At 35.7% G+C, this 20777-nt stretch overlaps 1 protein-coding gene across 1 annotated transcript; it reads left to right on the top strand.

The window, feature by feature from the left end:
- Positions 1-18165: 18165 nt before the first annotated feature.
- On the top strand, positions 18166-19677 carry LOC131629794 (uncharacterized; the record flags this gene model as incomplete). Its single annotated transcript, XM_058900593.1, has 1 exon — positions 18166-19677. A coding segment is annotated over exon 1 (1512 nt), but the record flags the coding sequence as incomplete, so codon positions are not given.
- Positions 19678-20777: the final 1100 nt, after the last annotated feature.

Raw genomic sequence — 20777 nt, 5'->3', positions numbered from 1 at the left:
TCGAAGTGCAGAAGGGATGGAACATGTAGAGATTCCTGTTGAGGTGGAGCAAGTTGATGCTGAATTGCATATTCCAGATGAAGTCGAAGAAGAAGCAGAAGATGCTGAGGAAGTTGAGGAAACTTTTGATGACTACATATTGTCGAGAGATAGGTCGAGAAGAGTCATCAAGCCACCTCAGAGACTTGGGTATGCAGATCTTATAGCCTATGCCTTAATCTCTGCAAGTGAGGTTCTAGACGAAGAACCTAGAGACTATAAGGAAGTTACGAGGAGCCGAAATAAGACTGAATGGCTGAAGGCCATGAATGATGAGATGAAATCTCTTCATGATAATCACACCTGGGAACTGATCAAGAAACCTGCTGGGGCAAGGTTAGTCAGCTATAAATGGATTTTCAAAGTTAAGGAAGGAATTGAAGGAGTGACGTCGAAAAGATACAAGGCAAGATTAGTTGCAATGGGTTTCACTCAGAAAGAAGGTGTCGACTTCAATGATGTATTTTCTCATGTTGTGAAGCATAGGTCCATTCAAATGTTGTTTGCCATGGTGGCATAGTTCGACCTTGAACTGGAACTAATGGATGTGAAGACTGCGTTCTTGTATGGTGATCTAGATGAAACGATCCTGATGAGGCAACCTGAAGGCTATGTCGAAAAGGGGAAGGAAGATTATGTGTGCAAGCTAAAAAGATCCTTATATGGGCTGAAACAATCTCCTCGATAGTGGAATAGGAGATTCGACAAGTTCATGGCACGCAAAAGTTTCATTAGAAGTCAGTTCGACCACTGTGTTTACTTCAGAATTCGACCTGGAAATTCATTTGTTATTTTGTTTCTTTATGTGGATGATATTCTCATAGCAAGCAACAACGCAGAAGATGTAAAGAGGGTGAAGGCTGAATTCAATAAGGAGTTCGATATGAAGGATCTGGGAGTTGCTTCCAGGATTCTTGGAATTAACATTTGAAGAGATAGAAAGAAGTCGAAGTTATGCTTATCTCAAGAGGCATATCTACGAAAGATTCTCGAAAGGTTTGGTATGTCGAATTCGAAGCCAATTGTGACTCCTACAAACCCTCAATTCAAGCTGAGTATTGATCAGTGTCCTAGTACTGATGTTCAGGGACGGACCCATGTAGAACAGTGTGTGGGTTGATGCCCCCACTAAGTTTGAATGATTCTTTATATTACATAATACATATATACATATGCTGAATAAATGTACATTAAGTTTTGTTCACTTTTCATAAAGATATTAAGCAGTAAAATAGGCCTTCTGCATTGCATCTCTCAAAGTCTCATTTTATTGTACGCTTTGACTTATATAACAGTATTTTAATATTTAAAAAGAATGATAAAATGATTGTTTTACTGTAATTTGATTTTATTATATAATATGTGAAATATTAAAACAAATTTAAATTAATAATAAAACAAACGTTTAAATATTAAGGTATGTGTTTCTATTTATTTTTTAAATTTTAAAAATTTTAGTGCCAATCTATCATATATTTAGAGATTTAAATGATCATTAATAATTAGTTTTTTTATATTGTATATTTAGCAATAGTTGAAAGAAATTTAGAACGCCCCCACTACTCAAATCTTCTGGGTCCGTCCCTGCTGATGTTGAAAGAGCCTATATGAATAGCATCCCATATGCTAATATAGTTGGTTCTTTGACGTATGTTATGGTTTGTACTAGACCCGACATAGCATATGCAGTAAGTCTTGTAAGTAGGTACATGGCAAATCCTGGAAAGGCTCACTGGCAAGCATTGAAGTGGATTTTAAGGTGCATAAATTGGTCTCTGAATAGGGTCCTTATTTATGGTGGAGCCTTAGGTGAAGATAGTAAAGCAGTAATCGAAGGATATGTCGACTGTAATTATGCAGGTTGTATTGGATTCTAGAAAGTCTATTTCTGGATATGTTTTCACCATGTTTGGCACAATAATTAGTTGGAAAGCAACACTTCAGAAGGTTGTTGCCCTATCAACCACTGAAGCGGAGTATATTACCCTAACTGAAGTTAAGAAAGAAGCATTGTGGCTTGAAGGTTTTGCTAAGGAGCTGAAACTTCAAGGTAAAGGTATCACTGTTAAATGTGATAGTTAAAGTGCAATACATATGTCGAAGAACTCAGCCTATCATGAGCGAACTAAGCACATTAATGTGAGGCTGCATTTCGTCAGAGGAGTAATCGAGCATGGAGAAGTCCAAGTGCTGAAGGTTTCGACTAAGGACAATGCTGCTGATATGATCACAAAGACATTGCCGAGTTGCAAGTTTTTCCACTGTATGCAATTGATAAAGCTGCATGAAGAAAGCTAGTTTGTTCCCTTGACATTGTAGAGTTGTGTCGAAGATGCTAGGGTTGTTAGCATGTTAAATTAGGTTTAGTGTTTAAACCCTAATTTGTTAAGTTAGCTTGTTTATTAAGTTGGCTTATGTAATGGGCCTTGTGGAAAAATTCCATTAGTTAGTATGTTAGGTTTTATTATAAATAGCATACTAGTCTCTCATCATTGCAACACAGCAAATCCTAATTTAGAGTGAGAGAGGTTATTTGTTATTCTTGTAAACTTGTAATCTTGTTTTCTAAGAGAAAGTAAAAGAATAGTAGTTATAACCAATTCTTGTGTTCTTCTTCTTCCTTGTTTTTTATTCATCCATTGTTTTATACTTTGTTCTTGGCATTGAATTTACAACACAAATCAAATCTCATACGTCAAAAACTTTGAACCTCTAATCTCAACCTTCATTTTTGCATATTTAATTTAAAATTTTCATAGTATCTCACATTGTTTGCATGAATTCTTTCTTTCTATACCCTAAACCTCTTAAATCTTTCATCCAAGTTCATCAAGCATTCATCAAAGTTTATCTCAACTATTTAACCTTGTCATGAAAAACCGAAAAACCCTCTAGATCTGAGAAATGAAATGTCCTCTTTGTGAATCATCTCCTCCACAAATGAAAAGAAGAATAGATCATTTCAATCTAATTAAAAGTGAAGGGGTAATTTGTAAAGGCCTCGGGTGAGTGTGGTTATTCCCAATCATTCATCTGCTATTAGTCTACTCCTTCATCTATCTCCTTTACTCCATTCCAAAATTCGTTTTTGGGCGTGCATAAAGTGAATCATTTAATCTTTGAAGATGAGTACGAAAGATTTCACGATATGTTTCTCAACAAGGACATTGCTCATGAATATTTGTGACTAAACAAGTTGAGGTATCTTTATTCATGAGTTTTATGCAAGTGTTTAAAAATCATAAGCTTCAAACGTTCACGGGTTTGAGCAATAAATATAATTCAAATCATGTTAAAGCTTTTTACTATAATATGATAAAAGATATCAACGGAATTGGGTTGTTGTGTTAGTTTAGAGGTAAATTTGTGGCCTTCACCAATACAGATTTTCTAGAAGTACTCGCTTTGAAAAATAAAGGTGAAGTAGTTAATCCTCATAATCAAGCAAGGGAGTGTCAAAAATTTTCATTTATTAATCCATTTCAAAGACTTTGTTTAAAGGCCACTTTAATGCCAGGCATTTTCACATCAGTCAGATGAAGTGTGAAATGCACATGATACACTAGCTGGAAGATTCTCAACAGAAAATCTAGTAATTTGGCAAGAGTCGACAACATATATTTATTATTGGTGTGGATTTTACTCACTAAAGACAACATCAATTTTTTAAAATACATTATTGATCTAATAATGATTTGCAAGGGTAATCCAAATCGTCCTTTATTATACACATCTCTCATTCAGATCATCCTCGAGAGGAACATTAAAGATATGATTATGATTTGCAAGGATTTTTCATATTTTATCACAATATTTGAAAAAAAATAGAAAAGTGTTTTGTCAATTATACAACCTTTATTTCAAATCATCTTTGAAGAAAAAAATTATGTAATGAGTTTATTTCTTGAGTGTAAATAAGTTGTGTTTGAGATTCTTCAATAAAGCTCCATCTTCAACCTTTATCCAAAACACATTGTTATGGTTGCTCAACTCTAAATGGTAGCTGTAATGTACATTAAGGGGTTATGATAATTTTTATGAAGTTTGTTTGTGCTTTCAGATTGAAGAATAAGATTAGATTTGTGAATTCTGGAGATTGACATCCACTGAAAAAAATAAAACTTTCTTCTCCAAGGGAATTTCATAGGTTCGAGTGAAGATCGTTGTGGAAGAAATCTTGGAGTTTATATCTCCTCCATGAGTTCAAAGACTCAGACGTGGGAATTTTGATATAATCGATTGAAGATTATTATGGATGAAATATTGGAGTCCTTTGGTTCTTAAGTGGTGGTTGGATCAAGATCGAGTGAAGATTCATATATTTGTTACTTAGAAAAAAGAAAATAAAGCTTCATATATGAGTTGTTTAGCAATTGGCTTTAAATTTTCAATTTATCTGTGATTCTATGTTGTATCAAAAGACACTTGTAATAATTTCAAATTAGTGGAAGACTAATGAATTTCCAATGGTTCGCCATTGAAGATTGGATTAGGTGCATACGAAGACGATGCATTGAACCAAGTGTAAAACTCTCTCTATCTCTCTTTTAATTCCTACATAGTTTGCATGTTCACTACAACAAATAACGTTTTCAATGACGAAGCTTTCACCATGTACAATAAAAAAACTGCGGGTACAAGTGACCGGAGCGCCTTGTTTTATTTAAAAATAATAATAGTAAATTTGTTACCTTGGATTAAATAAAACCGACATAAATATATGCTCATGGTTTGAGGTTCGATTCTCAGCCCTTCTGTTATTTAATATTTTATATGGAACCAAAAAGCCGCCTTTATTTTTTTTAGATTTTACGACAGATATTTTACCTCGGTTTTCTGTAAAACCGAGATAAAAACTCCATAATTTTGTATTCTTTTTGCAACCAAAAAGGAACATTTATGTTTTAAAGATTTTACGTCGGCTAAGTTACCTCGGTGTTTTAGATTAACCGGGATAAATACTCTTTATATTTTTTATTCCCTTAGTGTCTATCTAAATCAATTTTCGAGCCCTAACGAAAAAAAACTACTTCTCCAGTCAACAAAAGAATACTTTTTCTCCAAGGAGCCATAGCAAACGAAAAAACACTACTTCTCCAACCAACGAAAGAACACTTTTTCTCCGAGGAGCCATAGCAAACGAAAAAACTCTTTCACCATTAATCTAAAAAGTCTTCTCTATGGTATGTTATTATTATTCTTGTTGTTCTTGTTCTTATTGTTGATCTTGTTGTTCCTGTTGTTGTTGTTCTCCATTATTGTTGCTCATGTTATTCTTATTGTTTTTGTTGTTTTCCATTACCGTTGTTCTTGTTATTCTTGTTGTTGTTCTCCATTACAGTTGTTCTTGTTGTTCTTGTTGTTCTCCATTAGTGTTGTTCTTGTTCTTGTTGTTCTCCATTAGTGTTGTTCTTGTTCTTCTTGTTGTTGTTGTTGTTCTCCATTACTATTGTTCTTGTTGTTATTGAGAAGCATTATTTTATGGATCGTAGTTGGGCTTCTTCGCTAAGTTCGTTTCTTATTCACATTTTGTGACAATAACTTTAAGTTGTTTTAGGTTTTGGTTTTGGTGTTTTGGATGGTTATGCAAACGCCTATTTTTATAAGAAGAAATCTTGGTTAACGTACAAACTACCTCGAAGACTATGCATTAAAAATCTGGGAAAGACAACAAGAATGAATATGGGAAATACAATAAGATAATTTACTGTAAATTATGATTTTTATGTTTTAGTTCTTCCTCTTCTCGGATTTCTTTGGATCAAGTTTTAGCAGAAGTACTCATTTTGATTCTTCCTCTTCTCTGATTTCTTTAGATGAAGTTCTTCCACTTTTATATTTATTATTCTGATTCTTCGTCTTCTCTGATCTTTGAAAGTCTAAAATCCAAAAGATTTCACGTATGTCAAGTTTCCTTCAAATTATTGCTTCTTTAATTCTTCATGTTTTCTTCTCTTGGAAGTTGGAAAGATCTTCTGATTGACTAGCTACCTCGAGCTGTTGAATGATTACATCTCTTTGTCTTTTCAAATTTCTTTTTCCCTTATTTGATATTCCTTCCACTCATTCTTATGCATAATTTGATGTAATAATGTGTACATTGTAGGTTATTTGGTTCCTAATGGAATTGTTTCATTGATGTTACTATTGTTCTTGTTGTCTTGTTGTTTTTGTTCTTCATTATTGTTGTTCTTGTTGTCAAGAACATTGATTTATTACCTCGGTTCTTCAAAACACCGAGTGTTAATATTGGATGCGTCATCCAGTTCTAAAAATAATAAAAATGTTGATGTTGGGAATCAAACTCGCAAGCAGTTAACTTTACCCCTCACCATTTTAATATCCGAGGTGATAAGGGGTAGCTTTTCACGACACCCTTCATTACCCCGCTTCCATAGCCGAGGTCAAACACATTTCACGTTCGACATTAAATGTGTTTTTGTATTAGCGGTTCTTAGGTTCTTTAACGTTTTATAGTATTGTATGATTTGGGGATTTATCGCTTTCTAGAATTCTATGTTGTTTGATTTATCGTTCATATTGTTTAATGTTTAAGCTTAGGTCTTTGTTATATCATGTCTGCTAAGCATTCTCTTTGGTGACTATATATGTACAAACTTATATTATTAAATTTTCATTTGATTAATACAATTATATTCAAACATCTCATTTTGAATTAAATTTGATTAATTGGCATATTGTTTGTTGGTAATTTCATCACTCTAATCTTCATTGTATTTTTTATTCATTGAGTAAATCGTGCAATTAATCAATAAAGCATCTTTATAGACTTTCGCTCCCATTCAATTTTAAAACTCAAAATTTGGAAAACTTTTTGAAACAATTTATAATAGAGTAAGGTCTACTCAATCTCCGCCCCCTTTCTAGATTATTCTACGGCTATATTCAACCCAACAAATATGTCACATGTGACTGTCACCAATTACAATATTTCACTAGAGAATTTCGTAGCAAAAATATTTTCTTCAACATATTTTTATTGTGTCGGTATTACATAATTAAAAATGCAAAATATAGAACTAAGTTGTTTTTAAGAAACAAAAAATTCAAGGGTGAAAATGGAAAATTTTGTGAATTTACAACAAATATTGGAATTCATAATTGAAGCTTGAAATTATGTAATAAATTCTTCTACAAAGGTTAAACCAAATTTTAAACAAATATTGGAACCCATATTAATTTTATCATGTAGCTCAGAAATGTGTGTGAAATTTCTAAAAAATTTGGAATATGTTGAAACTACAATATTATGTTAAGTGAAAGAGAAAACAGTCAATGCTTGGATTGATCATGTTACACACCTTAGAAACATCACCACAAACAAAGTTGAATTTGCTCATGATAAATTAAAAAATATATGTCAAAAAATAATGGTAATTTGTGTAAGTGTTGGGAAGAAAATAATAATATGAATGTACTACACAAGAATGATATACATATATTCTCTTGTCAAAGTATCACTATATTAGAATATAAGTTCAAAAACAAGACTTTATATTCTCAATTGACTAGAAATATTTCTCGTGTAAGATTGAATTGTATTCACCATGAACTATGGGAGCAGAGAAAATTGTTCTAGATAGCTCTAAGTGTAATTGTGCAATTAGAAAAATATACAATTTTTCATGTGCTTATATAATAGCCTAAAAGATGAAGCTCAACAGATCTATAGTTATGGTTAGGGTAAACACACACTGAAAAGGACTTTAGTTTGATGATGACAGTATAATCAAAGATGATATATAAGATATATCTATTTTGGTAGAGTGAGAGGTAATTGAAGAAAGAATTATGAAAAATAATTATAATATGAAGTTGTACACCAAAGAACATATGTATACGAAAACCTATCTAGAAACCACTTATATGGCACCATCTACGAAAATGGTAAAAACAAAATAAGCTCAGAAGAAGGTTAAACCAACTCGAAATGATAGTTCAACCAAGTTGTCGCTATCCTTTTATGAGCATGTCGACTCACTATATTTGGATTCTCCAATTTCACAGTCCAAAATTTTTTTTGCAAGAAAGGGTGCTCACATTAGCAAACCATCTCCTTCTCCACCTTTGCCTAAAATAAAATAAATTGAGTAAATGTTTGTTTTTAGGAATAAATATATTGACAAAATTGTAAATGTTTCTAGTGATGGTATTATGAATTTCGTGTTGTTTCAGATTTAATTGGTAAGGGTGATAAGATTTGGACTTTTATTTGTCATAATAATATTATTTAACATTTAACTTTTTATAACAAAAATTACATGAGGTTATATGAGACTAAAAATGATACGAGAATATACAAATTACTTTGATTCTTAGTAAAATTGGTGTCTCAATACTGATAGGAAAGTGAATGTCTTTTCTTTAAATGAGTTATCTTGTAGAAATTGCATACGACTGAGTTTTAGTTGAGTTGAAAATATATGGTTTTTCGAAAACTTTTTTTCCTCTACGTATTTGCCCTCTAAAAATTTCAGATGGTTGGGTTATCTATATTGGGTGACTTTCAACTAAGATGTATTTTGTACATGCTTATTTGAAATCAAAATATCATTTATTACGAGTATTTGTAGAATAGGGAAACCATCGCAGAGAAGAAGAAATTGGTTGGGAGTTTTCTTTTTGAATGAGATGGTTGAGTACACATTGAATGATATTGAAAATGAGTCAAATAGAAAAAAGTTTAATTATGAAAGTCTAATAGATTTAGATGCGACTTCAAACACATGATGGAGGTGAATTGTATTATTTGGTTTTTTAATTTTTTTTGTAGAAGATTAATTTTAAGTTGATTGACTTAAAAAAGTGAGTAAGCCAAAGATTAAGTAGCAGAAAAATAAACAACATAAAGTAAAGAGATTATACTAGTTCGACCTTGAACCACGCGGCTTAGTCTAGTCCCCAAGAGTTTTCTATTGAGATTTTCATTATCAACAATTTGAATTTTTACACAAGTTCATTCCCACAACCTTTCTTACACCAAGCTTTTCAGACATTTATCTTAAAACCTAAAAGTCAATTACAAATGTACATTAGAACTAAGCTCGTAAATATACAAATTCAACACAACAACAAAACTACACAACTCTCTTAGTAAGCTTTTCACTCTCTCGGAACTAGGGACATGTATAGTGACTAAAACTGATTTTAGAAGGAGCATGACTGAGATAGAAGAGCAATATATTTAAAAAATGTGCTTTAAAAGGGAGGACAATACTCATTTATATAAGACAAACAATTTAGTTTTAAAAAGGCACTAATTCATGAGTATGACCACTCTCTATTCAATTAGGTTGCATCACTAATAGATTAAATTGTGCCAAAATAGGAAACCTTAATTCAAGTTCGCTCAATAATCATTTTATTGTCTTCCTAATTAATTAGGAGATAAACTCACCCCTTAATCGATTAGCAGAAAGCTCTAATCAATTAAATTGCAAGTTTTGTTTTTCTAATTGGTTAGAATTACTTCTCAATTGATTAAACACTTGTCAAAATTGGGTTTTAGAAAAAATATAAAATATATTGAAAAATATTTCCATGTCTTTTATTGATCATGAACATGTATAATATACAATAATTACAAATTGCATAATAGGAAACTAACTATGCCTAATCAATATAAATATTCTCTTTCTAATATATCATCAGTGTATAATATATATTCTAAATATATGTGTGTTGTCATGTTCATGCAGACATGTACAATATACATGAATCATGTCTAATCAATACAAATATTCTCTTTCTAAACTACAAGTTTTGTTTTTCTAATTGGTTATAATCGCTTCTTAATTGATTAAACATTTGTCAAAATTGATTTTTAGAAGAAATATAAAATAGATGAAGAGATTTAAAACATTTTAGTGCGTGTATGCATTCCTTTAATACATCAAAACTCCCTCTTGCTTATTAAATATATTAGAGTACAAGTTCAGGCGAGCTTTCACATATGTTTGTGGATTTGTAAATCTAAAACCATAATTGTTATAAATCATATTAATTTGAATCTAAGACGGATGTACGTTTAGGCTAGGTGTGGGTATAGCCACACCAGATTTAATATATATATATATATATATATATATATATATATATATATATATATATATATATATATATATATATATATATGCATATCTAGTGAGGATGGATAATTTATATGAGAATGTGAGAATGAATCTGAACCATTAGATTTTAAAATAAATGGTGGAGATTAAATGTCAATCTTTTTTTCTCTCTCCTCCATTATTAAAATAAATGATGGAGGAGAGAGAAAAAAATATTGACACTTAATATCCATAATTTATTTTAAAATCTAATAGTTCAGATTCATTCTCATATTCTCACATAAAAATGTCATTCTCATATGATACGTCATTGTCATACCCCAAAATTTGCCCTACCTACTTCACTCACAAAGTTTCAAAGGATAGGGCTCCATTCAAGATGCACTCCTAGTCAAAAGCCTCCTAAGGCTAGGGTTTGAGATTCCTCTAAGAGGGATCAATGAGATGAGGCTCTTAATCAAGGGTATATGGCTCATAATGATCTAATCTAACCCCAGGGCAAAGGTCAAGGCACCACTCCAAAAGTCACATGTTCAAACAGTCTCCAAATCTACAATCAGCTGATTCAAAATCAAAGTCAAGGCATGAGCCAAACTTCTAAGCATGGGTCAAACAACAAGTATGGGGATGTATATCCATCATTTGATCAAAATTGATCATGATTCCATTAATAGAAACTCAGAGATGAACCAATCTAAAAAGTTCAAATTAGGGTTTCTATAGGAGAAAGTCAACCCAACTTTGACTGGGCATAACTTTCACATGGAACATCAAAAATTCCCCACTCAAAGCCTATTTTGAAGGAAATTGGATTCTCTACAACTTTGTCTCTCACAAGCCAAGGCTAGAAATGCTTCATTTGGAAGGTACAAGGCAAAAGATTACAGGTCCTTTTTAAGCAGTCTCCAAAAGCAGTTTTTTTGCAAAGAGGATATGATCAAGATAAAAGCTCCAAATGGAAAATATGTTCCAAAGTGGCTTATAGAGGACATCTTGAGGTTTCCAAAAAGTCCTAGCACTCCTTCATATCTTAAAAATTGAGTGAAATATGCTTGATCAAAGTTAGGAGATTTTTAGGGACCAAATGTGGAAAAAGAGGGTTCAAATGGAGAAGTTTTGCAAATGGGCCTATGGTTTTATAATACAAACTTGGTCCACAAGTCATTAGCATGCCCAAAACAAAATGCCACGAAATTTAACCTATTATTTGATTTAATATAATTTTTTATCTCATTTTTTATGATTTAATTAAGTGTAAAATCAAATATTATGTTAAAATATTGGTATAGGCCAAAATCCAATCAATATTAATGGTAAACATGATGTAATTTCGTGGTAATGGGATCAAAGAAGAATAAAATCAAATCTTGGCCAAAATAGTAGCTTAGCATTCAAGTAAGAAAATCAAATTTCTCAAAAAAAGCAAGATTGGATTCAAAGGCTATTTTGGTTCTTTTTCTTGACCTAAAGATCCCCCTATAAGTACTAAAGAGAGGCATAGGGGTTGAGGACGAAAATTCTGGGAAGAAAAGTTGCAAGAACCGAAAAAGTCATAAAAAAGTGGAATTCGGTTTTTGGAGAATTTGGGGGCTTTCATCGAGAACTAAAGGTTTCCAAAGCTTCTTCAAGTAATCTGGAACGTGTTTGGATCGTTTATCAGCTTCAGCACCCCCAGAATTTCTCCATAATAGCCAAGGTATGTAGTTTTAAAAACTGAATCGATTAGCATATTATACGCATGTTCATGTGAATTTGATTGTATGTTTGAGTTTGTGTCATTGCTGTGGACGTTTCTGAATCATTTTCTTTAAGTTTGGGGGCGTAAATCATGTTCGGCCATGGGAGGCCGAGTTAGGGTTTTGTTTTGGATTTGGGGGTTTTCAGTAGGGATAAAATTAGGGTAAGGCAGGGTTGGCATTGAGATCGCGTGACCAAAACGAGTGGAATCAGGGGGTTGCGCCTTTCCTATTGGCATCCATGTGCTGTTCGTTATTTTTGGTAGTGAGGGGTTTGCTACGAAAAATCCTTAGCAGTTTCGTAGCTAAATATGCAGGTTTTGCAGGTCTGGAGGTAAGTGATGATGCGTTGGCATGATCTGGTTCGCCAATTCAAATTTTGGCGCGCGTTACTATTTGCGTATTCCAGTTTTGTTTTTGTTTATTTTTTGATAGTTGTTTAACGCGCGTGTGTGGGTGGTGCAGTGGTCATGTGAAACGTTAGTGAAGGGGAGGTCGTGGGTTCGAGCCTCCCCTTTGCCCATTTATTTTTCTAAAATTTCAACCCTCGATCCAGTGCGCCTCAGCTTCAAACCCTCACTATGCACCCTCAAATCTGAGCCATAGAATTCTATTAATTTAGATCCAACGAATCCTGGTTGCATACCCATACCATACACCATAACTGCAACCATATTGAATCAAAACCTAGTTAACTAATTTAATTTAATTAATATATTCAAATTGTAATTATTTCTTTTATATAATTAAAGGTTTAATTAATTGTTTAATAATTATATTTTGTAAATGGAAAATATATATGATATTATTATTAAATTACAATTTGTTATTCGTGCCGATTAAATCGATTAATCGCTATGGTTAACAACAATTTAATTAAAATGTTATTTAATTAAGTAAATTTGGTTTCTATTATGTGGTTAAATGGTTGCAATTATCTTATTAATTGTGATGATTAACCGTTTTTCTCTCCGATTTAATTTGTTATTCTTTTTAATCGAATCAATCGATTGCGAGGGGTAACAATACAAAATAAAATTCTACAAAATTATTAAAAAATACTTCAACTCATTATTAGTGATAATCGAATCAATCGATTAAAATTGGTAGTGATGCAATTATTAATCTTTTAACTATGGTGATCAAACCTATTGATCATTGCGGTTAATTGTGCCAAATCAGGGTTGTACGCCCACTCCTAAAAAACACTTCCCAAAACTTGTATGCATCGAATCATACATTATCATAGGCTATTTCAAAAGCCTTTGAGGCAAACTATATCAAATCAAATTTCAAACCCTAAGGGCGTACAACCCGTCCCCCGAACTACGTGGACTCTGATTCTCCCTAAGGAGATACGTAGGCATTTGGCAACAAGGCGAGTCTCCCACCTCCAAACCCTAATCATTTTAATAATTAATTTTGTCAACCCTAATAACTGATTATCATCTGCCTTTGCCCTAACCCTAATCTTTGAAATGTTAACCTTTAGGAAAGGGTTTTGGGTGCCTAACACCTTCCCTTAACCCGAATATGGTATCTTACCCTGAATCTCTAAACCATCAAAGGTTTCCTATTCGCCTTGGTAGAATAGGTGGCGACTCTAAACATTAATTTTTAGGCAGGTTGCTACAGCTGGCGACTCTGCTGGGGAAACACTATAATGGTGAATACTATGCTCCTATGGGTTTTAGGTTTAGGTTTGGGGCGCATTTTAGGGTTGGCATTTTTGCCATTTTTAGGGTTTGGGGGTTGCACCTTTTAATATTTTTATTTTTATTTTATTTGTTTATTTGTCTATTTGTTTTTTTGTTTTTTTGATTAAATATTTGTTTATCTGCCTTTAAATGTTTTATTATTACATGCATTGCTGGTTTGTTATGCTTTGTTAAACCCTAAGTGTGGGAGTTAACTTTGAGACCAAATGGGGACACGAATCGCCTACGAGTCTCATTGATAACTCCACTCGGAGTGGGTTGAGTATTCGGAAAGGTCCAAAACGAGGCTTGACTTTGTTGAGGGCTGGACTGGATACTTGGCTGATCTCTCCGAGAACCTACCCCAAAAATTCGAACCTCATGGATAAAATGAGCCGTTCTAAAATCCGAAGAGACAAAGAGTCTCGGAGGCTACGAACGACCCCATGAGACCTTCTAGAACCCCCATAAAAAGGTTGGCTCCCTAGAGCCCCCTACGTCGAACCTATGAACTTAGGTTTCTTGAAATATTATATGTTTTCTTTTATATGTTTTATCTTCTTTTTTTTTGTTATTATGTTTTTTGTGATTGCATGCATCATTTATCATTTGCATCTCCATCATGTTTTATCCACAAAAAAATAGTAAATAAAAAAATATATAATATAAATGTAAAATATATTCTATTTTGGTGAATGTGTAGGAAGGATGAGTACCAAGAAGACCATTGTTCACTTTACTGTTTCCACTCCGGATATCAAGAAACTGAAAATAATCAAGGAAAAATTACCGTCAAGTGCTTTGGATAGGTTTGTGATTCGCTATGGGAATATTTTGGACTTGCTGGGTGTGAGAGTACAAGAAGAAGCCATTACTGCTTTGGCCCAGTTTTATGACCCTCCACTTAGGTGTTTCACCTTTCAAGACTTTCAGTTGGCTCCAACTTTGGAAGAAATGGATTCTTCGCTAGGGTTCTCAAAAATCAAAAAAGAATTCTATACTGGTGTGGGTAAAGAAGTGGACTTTTCAGATTTGGCAAAAGCTTTAGGGTTGTCCGTTACGGAATTGAAGACTAACTACAAAACTGATGGAGATGTGCATGGGATCAAGAGATCTTACTTAGAAAATCAAGCTACAATGTATGCTCAAAAGAAACAATGGGACATTTGTGGACATTTATTAGCTCTTCTGATTTTTGGAGTGGTTTTATTGCCAAAGAATATTGATTATGTTGATCCCGCTGCCATTCATGCTTTTACTTCCTTTAAAGTGCATGGACAAGATCCTACTCCGACAATCCTCGCTAATATTTACTATGCTATCCATACAAAGTATGAAAAGAAAAGAGGAATGCTATTTTGTTGTGTTCATTGGCTATATTCTTGGTTGACTTCTCATCTCTACAAATCTAGTTGCTTTATCAAAGAATTGAGTAGGAACGATTGGTCTCAAAAGTTAAGGGCTCTAAAAGCAGATTCTATTCTATGGTATGCAAAGAAATTAAATTCAGAAAAGATTATTTATAGATGTGGAGAATTCAGCAATGTACCATTAATAGGAACTCTTGGTTGTATTAATTATAACCCCATTCTAGCATTTCGCCAATTGGGTCATTCCATGGATAAAGAACCCGCCGAACAATGGATAAAAGAGTTAATATTGCATGACAATGGGAAGGCTGAACCAAGAATATGGAAAGAAGTAATTCAAGCTTGGAAGCATGTTCAAAGAAAAGACTTTGGGCCAAAGAATGTAGTTGCAAGAGCACCTTACACCGCATGGGTCCAAGAAAGAGTTAAGAAAGTGCTGCTTCCTTTTGTTGTGGATCCCGCCTACAAGCCTGATTCTCCTGATCCTGTTCCTTTATCCATCGAAGAGATAGAAGGAATTAGGGCTGCCCTAGAGGCGTCCCAAAAGGAGAAAGAGAAATTAGAACTTGATTTGCATCAACTTACTAATGAGAAAAGTCAACTACGCCTTGACCTCAAAGAGAAGAACCAAGAGCTTCAAGCGATGAAGGAGGAAAGTGATAGACAAAGAGGCAAGAGGAAACGTGCAACTGAAGGGTATCTAAGTGCTAATTTCGATCTAGCAGCACACAATGAGAGATTGGACCAAGCTGATTTAGAAATTGCAAGGTGGAGAAGACGCTTCGAGGAAATTGCCCATGATAAAGAAGAAACCGAGAAAGAGCTAGAAACAATGATCCTTAATTTAAATGATAGGACTGAGGGCCAAGAAAGAGAAATAAGGGGCCTCAGATATGACCTTCAAGAAGCTCAAAATGTTGGACAACAAGAGCGTGCAAGGAGAGTAACAGTGGAAGAAGCGTTCCGACAGCGCACCGAGGAGTATAATAGAGCATACCAAGCCATGGTGTCACTTAGGGAGGTGTTCGCAAAGGAAAAAGAAATACATGAGGCAGCCCTGAATGAAAGAGATCATTGGAAAAGACTTCACACAATTATTTCTGCGGCAAGTGAGCACGTAAGCATGGTTCCTAAGCTACTTGAAGACTACGAGAAATATCGCGAGGATTATGACAAACTAGTCTTTTTGTGTAATGATTTAATTCAAGATATTCCAAAAAGTTTGGAGAAAGCAGAATCATCTCCCGTCATCCTTCCTGAAGTAGTCAAAGAATTCATGGAGCTTTGTAGAAGTATGGTGGACAAGTTCCAAGAAAACATCCAAAGGCGTTCTTAGTTTTATGTTTTTTTTCTTCCTCACTTGTTGCTTTTACTTTAAGAATTTTCAATCTAATTTTCTTTGAGTATCTTTCAATTTCAGTTTCTTTCCCTTTATTTGTAAACCAACAATGAAGTGGTATTTCCCTTTTTAATAATAAAGTGTGTTTATTTTTTGGCATTTACTCGTTGTTCTTATAATATTCACCAAATAGATATATAAAAAAAAAAAGAAAAAAAAGAGAAAGGAAAGAATAAAAAAAGGAGAAAGTACATTTACTATAATAATGTGGATAAAACATGAACATAGCATAAAACATAACATTCATATCATGCATGTCATATTTAATTACAAAAACATTAAAAGGAAACTATCTTCATCTCCAGTCACACCATTGCAACTCCACCGCTAATCCAGACAAGATCTCAAAAGAAGAAAGCGATGGAACAACTAGAACAGAATCAAGCCGCCCTTCGAGAAGAGATGACTCAATTGAAAGGAAATGTGGAGGACCTCAAGGGAGGAATGGCTCAAATGTTGAGTCTCATGAAGGGTATTAAGGAGGAACAGGATAGAGCTAGGGAAGAAAAGAATCGGTATGAGGAAATGCCGAACGATGGAAATCCACTGCTAGGATTCGTTCAGGGATTTGATCCTCACAAATCAAACACCCACTCGTCAAAGAAGGTTACTAAAGCCCATGAAGAGGGAGAAGCTTCCTATGAGGGATTCATTCCCACCGCTCAGAAGGAGGGGGCGCCTCGTACCGTTCGCATCCCTATTAACAATCCGCCTAAAGATGAGGACTATGTGGACTTACAATACGGGGAGGTGGACGAGCCAAACCAGGAGTCCCAGCATAAACAAACCCAAGCTGATTCTGAGGAGACTGCTAGAAATAGCGGACAAATCAAGGCACTAGAGGAAAGAATGAAAGCAATGGAGGGATATGATGCCTTTGATGTGGATACCTATGAAATGAGTTTGGTGCCGGATTTGACTATCCCTCACAAATTCAAGATGCCCGACTTTGAAAAATACAAAGGACTTACATGCCCTAGAAGTCATTTACGCATGTACGTCAGGAAGATGGCTGCCTATGCCAATGACCAAAAGCTGATGATGCATTTCTTCCAAGACAGTTTGAGTGGGGCATCTGTCGAATGGTACATGCAGTTGGAAAAGACACATATCCGAAGCTGGAACGACCTTGCTAATACGTTCCTCAAGCATTACAAGTATAATCTGGACATGGCTCCCAATCGGATGCAACTGCAGAACTTGTCTCAGAAAAAGGAAGAGTCGTTTAAGGAGTATGCCCAAAGATGGCGAGAACTAGCATCTCGAGTCCAACCTCCATTGTTGGAAAAAGAGCTAGTTGACATGTTCATGAGAACTCTACAAGGACCATACTACGACAAAATGATTGGAAGCGTATCCTCGGGATTTTCAGATCTAGTGGTTATCGGCGAAAGAATTGAGGACGGAATCAAGGATGGGAAGATACAAGGAGCTTCATCTAACTCTTATCACTCTAAGAGGCCCACCTCAACCTTCGCTAAAAAGAAGGAAGGGGAGACCAATGCAGTAGTGCACCAAGAGTTTAGACCTCCTATGACATACCCGCCTCGACCAAGATTCCAAGGCCCTCCGAGGAAGTTCGACCCTCTGCCCACTTCTAAAAGTGAGATACTGAAATACCTGTTAAATGAGCAGTTAGTGGAAGTCAGACCAATGCCACCTCCAATTCCCGGAAAAAGTATGCCCAATTTCAAAGCTGATGAGAGATGTGCATTTCACGCCAATTCTCCCGGACATACATTGGAAAAATGTTGGGCCTTTAGTCACAAGGTTCAAGACCTAATAGAGTCAGGAGCAATTGCTTTTGACAAACCTAATGTAAAGACGAACCCCATGCCTCGCCATGATGGCACAGTCAATGCAATCGAGCTAGTCACCGAGCAAGAGTTTGTTCAACAACGGAGTTCCCCCATAGATGCCCTTAAGAGGTATTTACTTGCAAAGGGGTTCGTCCTCGAACATAACGAAGCTTTTAAGACGACCTTGCAAAGACTAGTGAATCAAGGAGTGGTTCAGTTCAAGGAATATCCTGAGGAAGAGTATGTAGCCATGTTGGACAGAAATGAACCATTAATGATACCAAGGCAAGGGGCAAGGAAGACATTGATCATCCCTTGCACCAAAGCCACACTGCTGATACCCACACAAGGGCACACTAGGATCATCCCAGTCAGGGATCCATACCCTGTAGATAAAATGAAAGCAGTCCCGTGGGAGTATGAGTCTAATGCTAATACCGATGTGACAAACATCGTTGGGCCTGGAGGCATGACGCGTAGCGGTCGCATATTCAATACTGCTAAATCAAAGGAGAACTTAGCACAAGCAAACGACCAAGCTACTGTGGTCCCTACTGAAAGTAGCACACCCACTGACAAGGATACCACCAATAAAGATGCTGAAGAGTTCTTGGCACTGATCAAGAAAAGTGATTACAAGGTAGTGGATCAGCTGCATCAAACGCCATCCCGGATATCACTCCTCTCGCTGTTAATTCATTCAGAAAAACATCGAGACACTTTGATGAAAATCCTAAGTGCTGCTCACGTAACCAAAGACATCACTGTAAACCAATTCGATGGAATGGTAGCTAACCTTACTGCTGGGGCATGTTTGAGTTTCAGTGAACACGAGTTGCCCTCACAAGGGAAAGGACATAACAAAGCCCTGCATATCTCCATGCAATGTGGGAAAGCTCATCTATCTAGAGTGCTGATCGACACAGGGTCGTCGTTAAACGTGATGCCAAAAGCTACCCTAGACAAGATAGATCTGGAAGGGCTAGTAATAAGACCAAGCCGTCTGGTGGTCAAAGCTTTTGATGGGTCGCAAAGTCCAGTATTTGGAGAGGTAGATCTCCCTGTGGTAATAGGCCCTCGTACCTTCTGCATCAATTTCCAAGTGATGGAGATTGAGCCTGCTTATACATGTTTGCTGGGACGCCCTTGGATCCATGCTGCTGGGGCAGTCACCTCTACTCTGCACCAGAAGATGAAATTTGTGGATGGAAACTCTATAGTAACTATCAGTGGGGAGGAGGACATATTCGTCAGTAATCTAGACTCGTACCGGTATATCGAGGCTGGAGAAAAGGCATTAGAGACTTCATTCCAAGCGCTTGAGATTGCCACTGCTGTCACACTACCAATTGAGAAGACTCGAAGGGCGGTGACTTCTTGGAGAGACCTGCAAGCTACACAGATGGAAGGCTGGGGCAAGATCCTAGAAGTGCAAGAGAAGAAAGATCGTCTGGGGTTAGGATACCAATCCACAAAGAAGGCTGCAAAGGAAGAGCAACGGTTCCCTCCGATCACACAAACTTTTGTCACAGGTGGATATGAGCACGTATCCATGATATCTAGCATGGAGGGAACGTCCAATTTCATCAGAATGATCAGGCCAGGAGAACAACTTCAAAATTGGACAAGCCTGGAGATACCGGAGATAGTTTACATTTCAAAGTAATTTGCTTTTCTGTCGTGTGTTTCATTTCCCTTTCAAGTTATTAAAATAAAAAACAATGTCGCTCATGCCTCGCCCGAAGCATAGAGTTGGTTTGTAAGGGCCCCATTTTACTTTCAAAGATCCAAGTTTATTAATAAAATTTTCGTTTGCGTTTGGTATCAAAATCCTGTCTCGCTCTTGCATTCACCTTCTCAAAATGACAAATAACTTTCTTGCATAAAACAAAAGCACAAACATAATTGCATACTAAAAAGACAAAAAAATCAACTTGTGCAGATCACCTTCTAACATCACCGATAATAATACTGCTGAAACTCAATATAAATTCGAGGCTCTCGCTAATCAGTCTGAGGAAGAAGATGAGGAAGACGAGGAACTTCCAGAAGAATTGTCAAGGCTAATGGAAAGAGAATCCAAAAGCATGCTCCCTCCTCAAGAGGCAATCGAAATCATAAACTTGGGCACCGACAAAGAACCCAAGGAAATCAAGATTGGGGCAACACTGAACGAGGGCATAAAAGCAACACTGGTCAAACTCCTCCATGACTATGTGGAAATATTCGCTTGGTCATACCGGGATATGCCTGGGCTGGACACAGACATCGTCGTGCATAGGTTACCACTCAAAGAGGGCTGTACACCTGTCAGACAAAAACGCAGAAGAGTCCGACCCGATATGGATAACAAGATCCGAGAAGAGGTACTCAAGCAGTTTGATGCAGGTTTCCTTGCCGTAGTCGAATATCCGCCGTGGATCGCCAATATAGTCCCAGTACCTAAGAAAGATGGAAAGGTACGCATGTGTGTTGATTATAGAGACCTGAATAAGGCAAGTCCAAAGGACGACTTTCCGCTGCCACATATAGACATACTAGTGGACAACACCGCACAAGCTTCAGTGTTCTCATTCATGGACGGATTCTCAGGATATAACCAGATTAAAATGGCTCCTGAGGACATGGAGAAGACCACCTTCATGA

This window comes from Vicia villosa, unplaced genomic scaffold, assembly GCF_029867415.1.
Source record: "Vicia villosa cultivar HV-30 ecotype Madison, WI unplaced genomic scaffold, Vvil1.0 ctg.000605F_1_1, whole genome shotgun sequence".
In the NCBI taxonomy this organism is placed as follows: domain Eukaryota; kingdom Viridiplantae; phylum Streptophyta; class Magnoliopsida; order Fabales; family Fabaceae; genus Vicia; species Vicia villosa.
The sequence above is the reverse complement of the archived record's forward strand: the minus strand, read 5'-3'. Positions and strand labels throughout refer to the sequence as shown.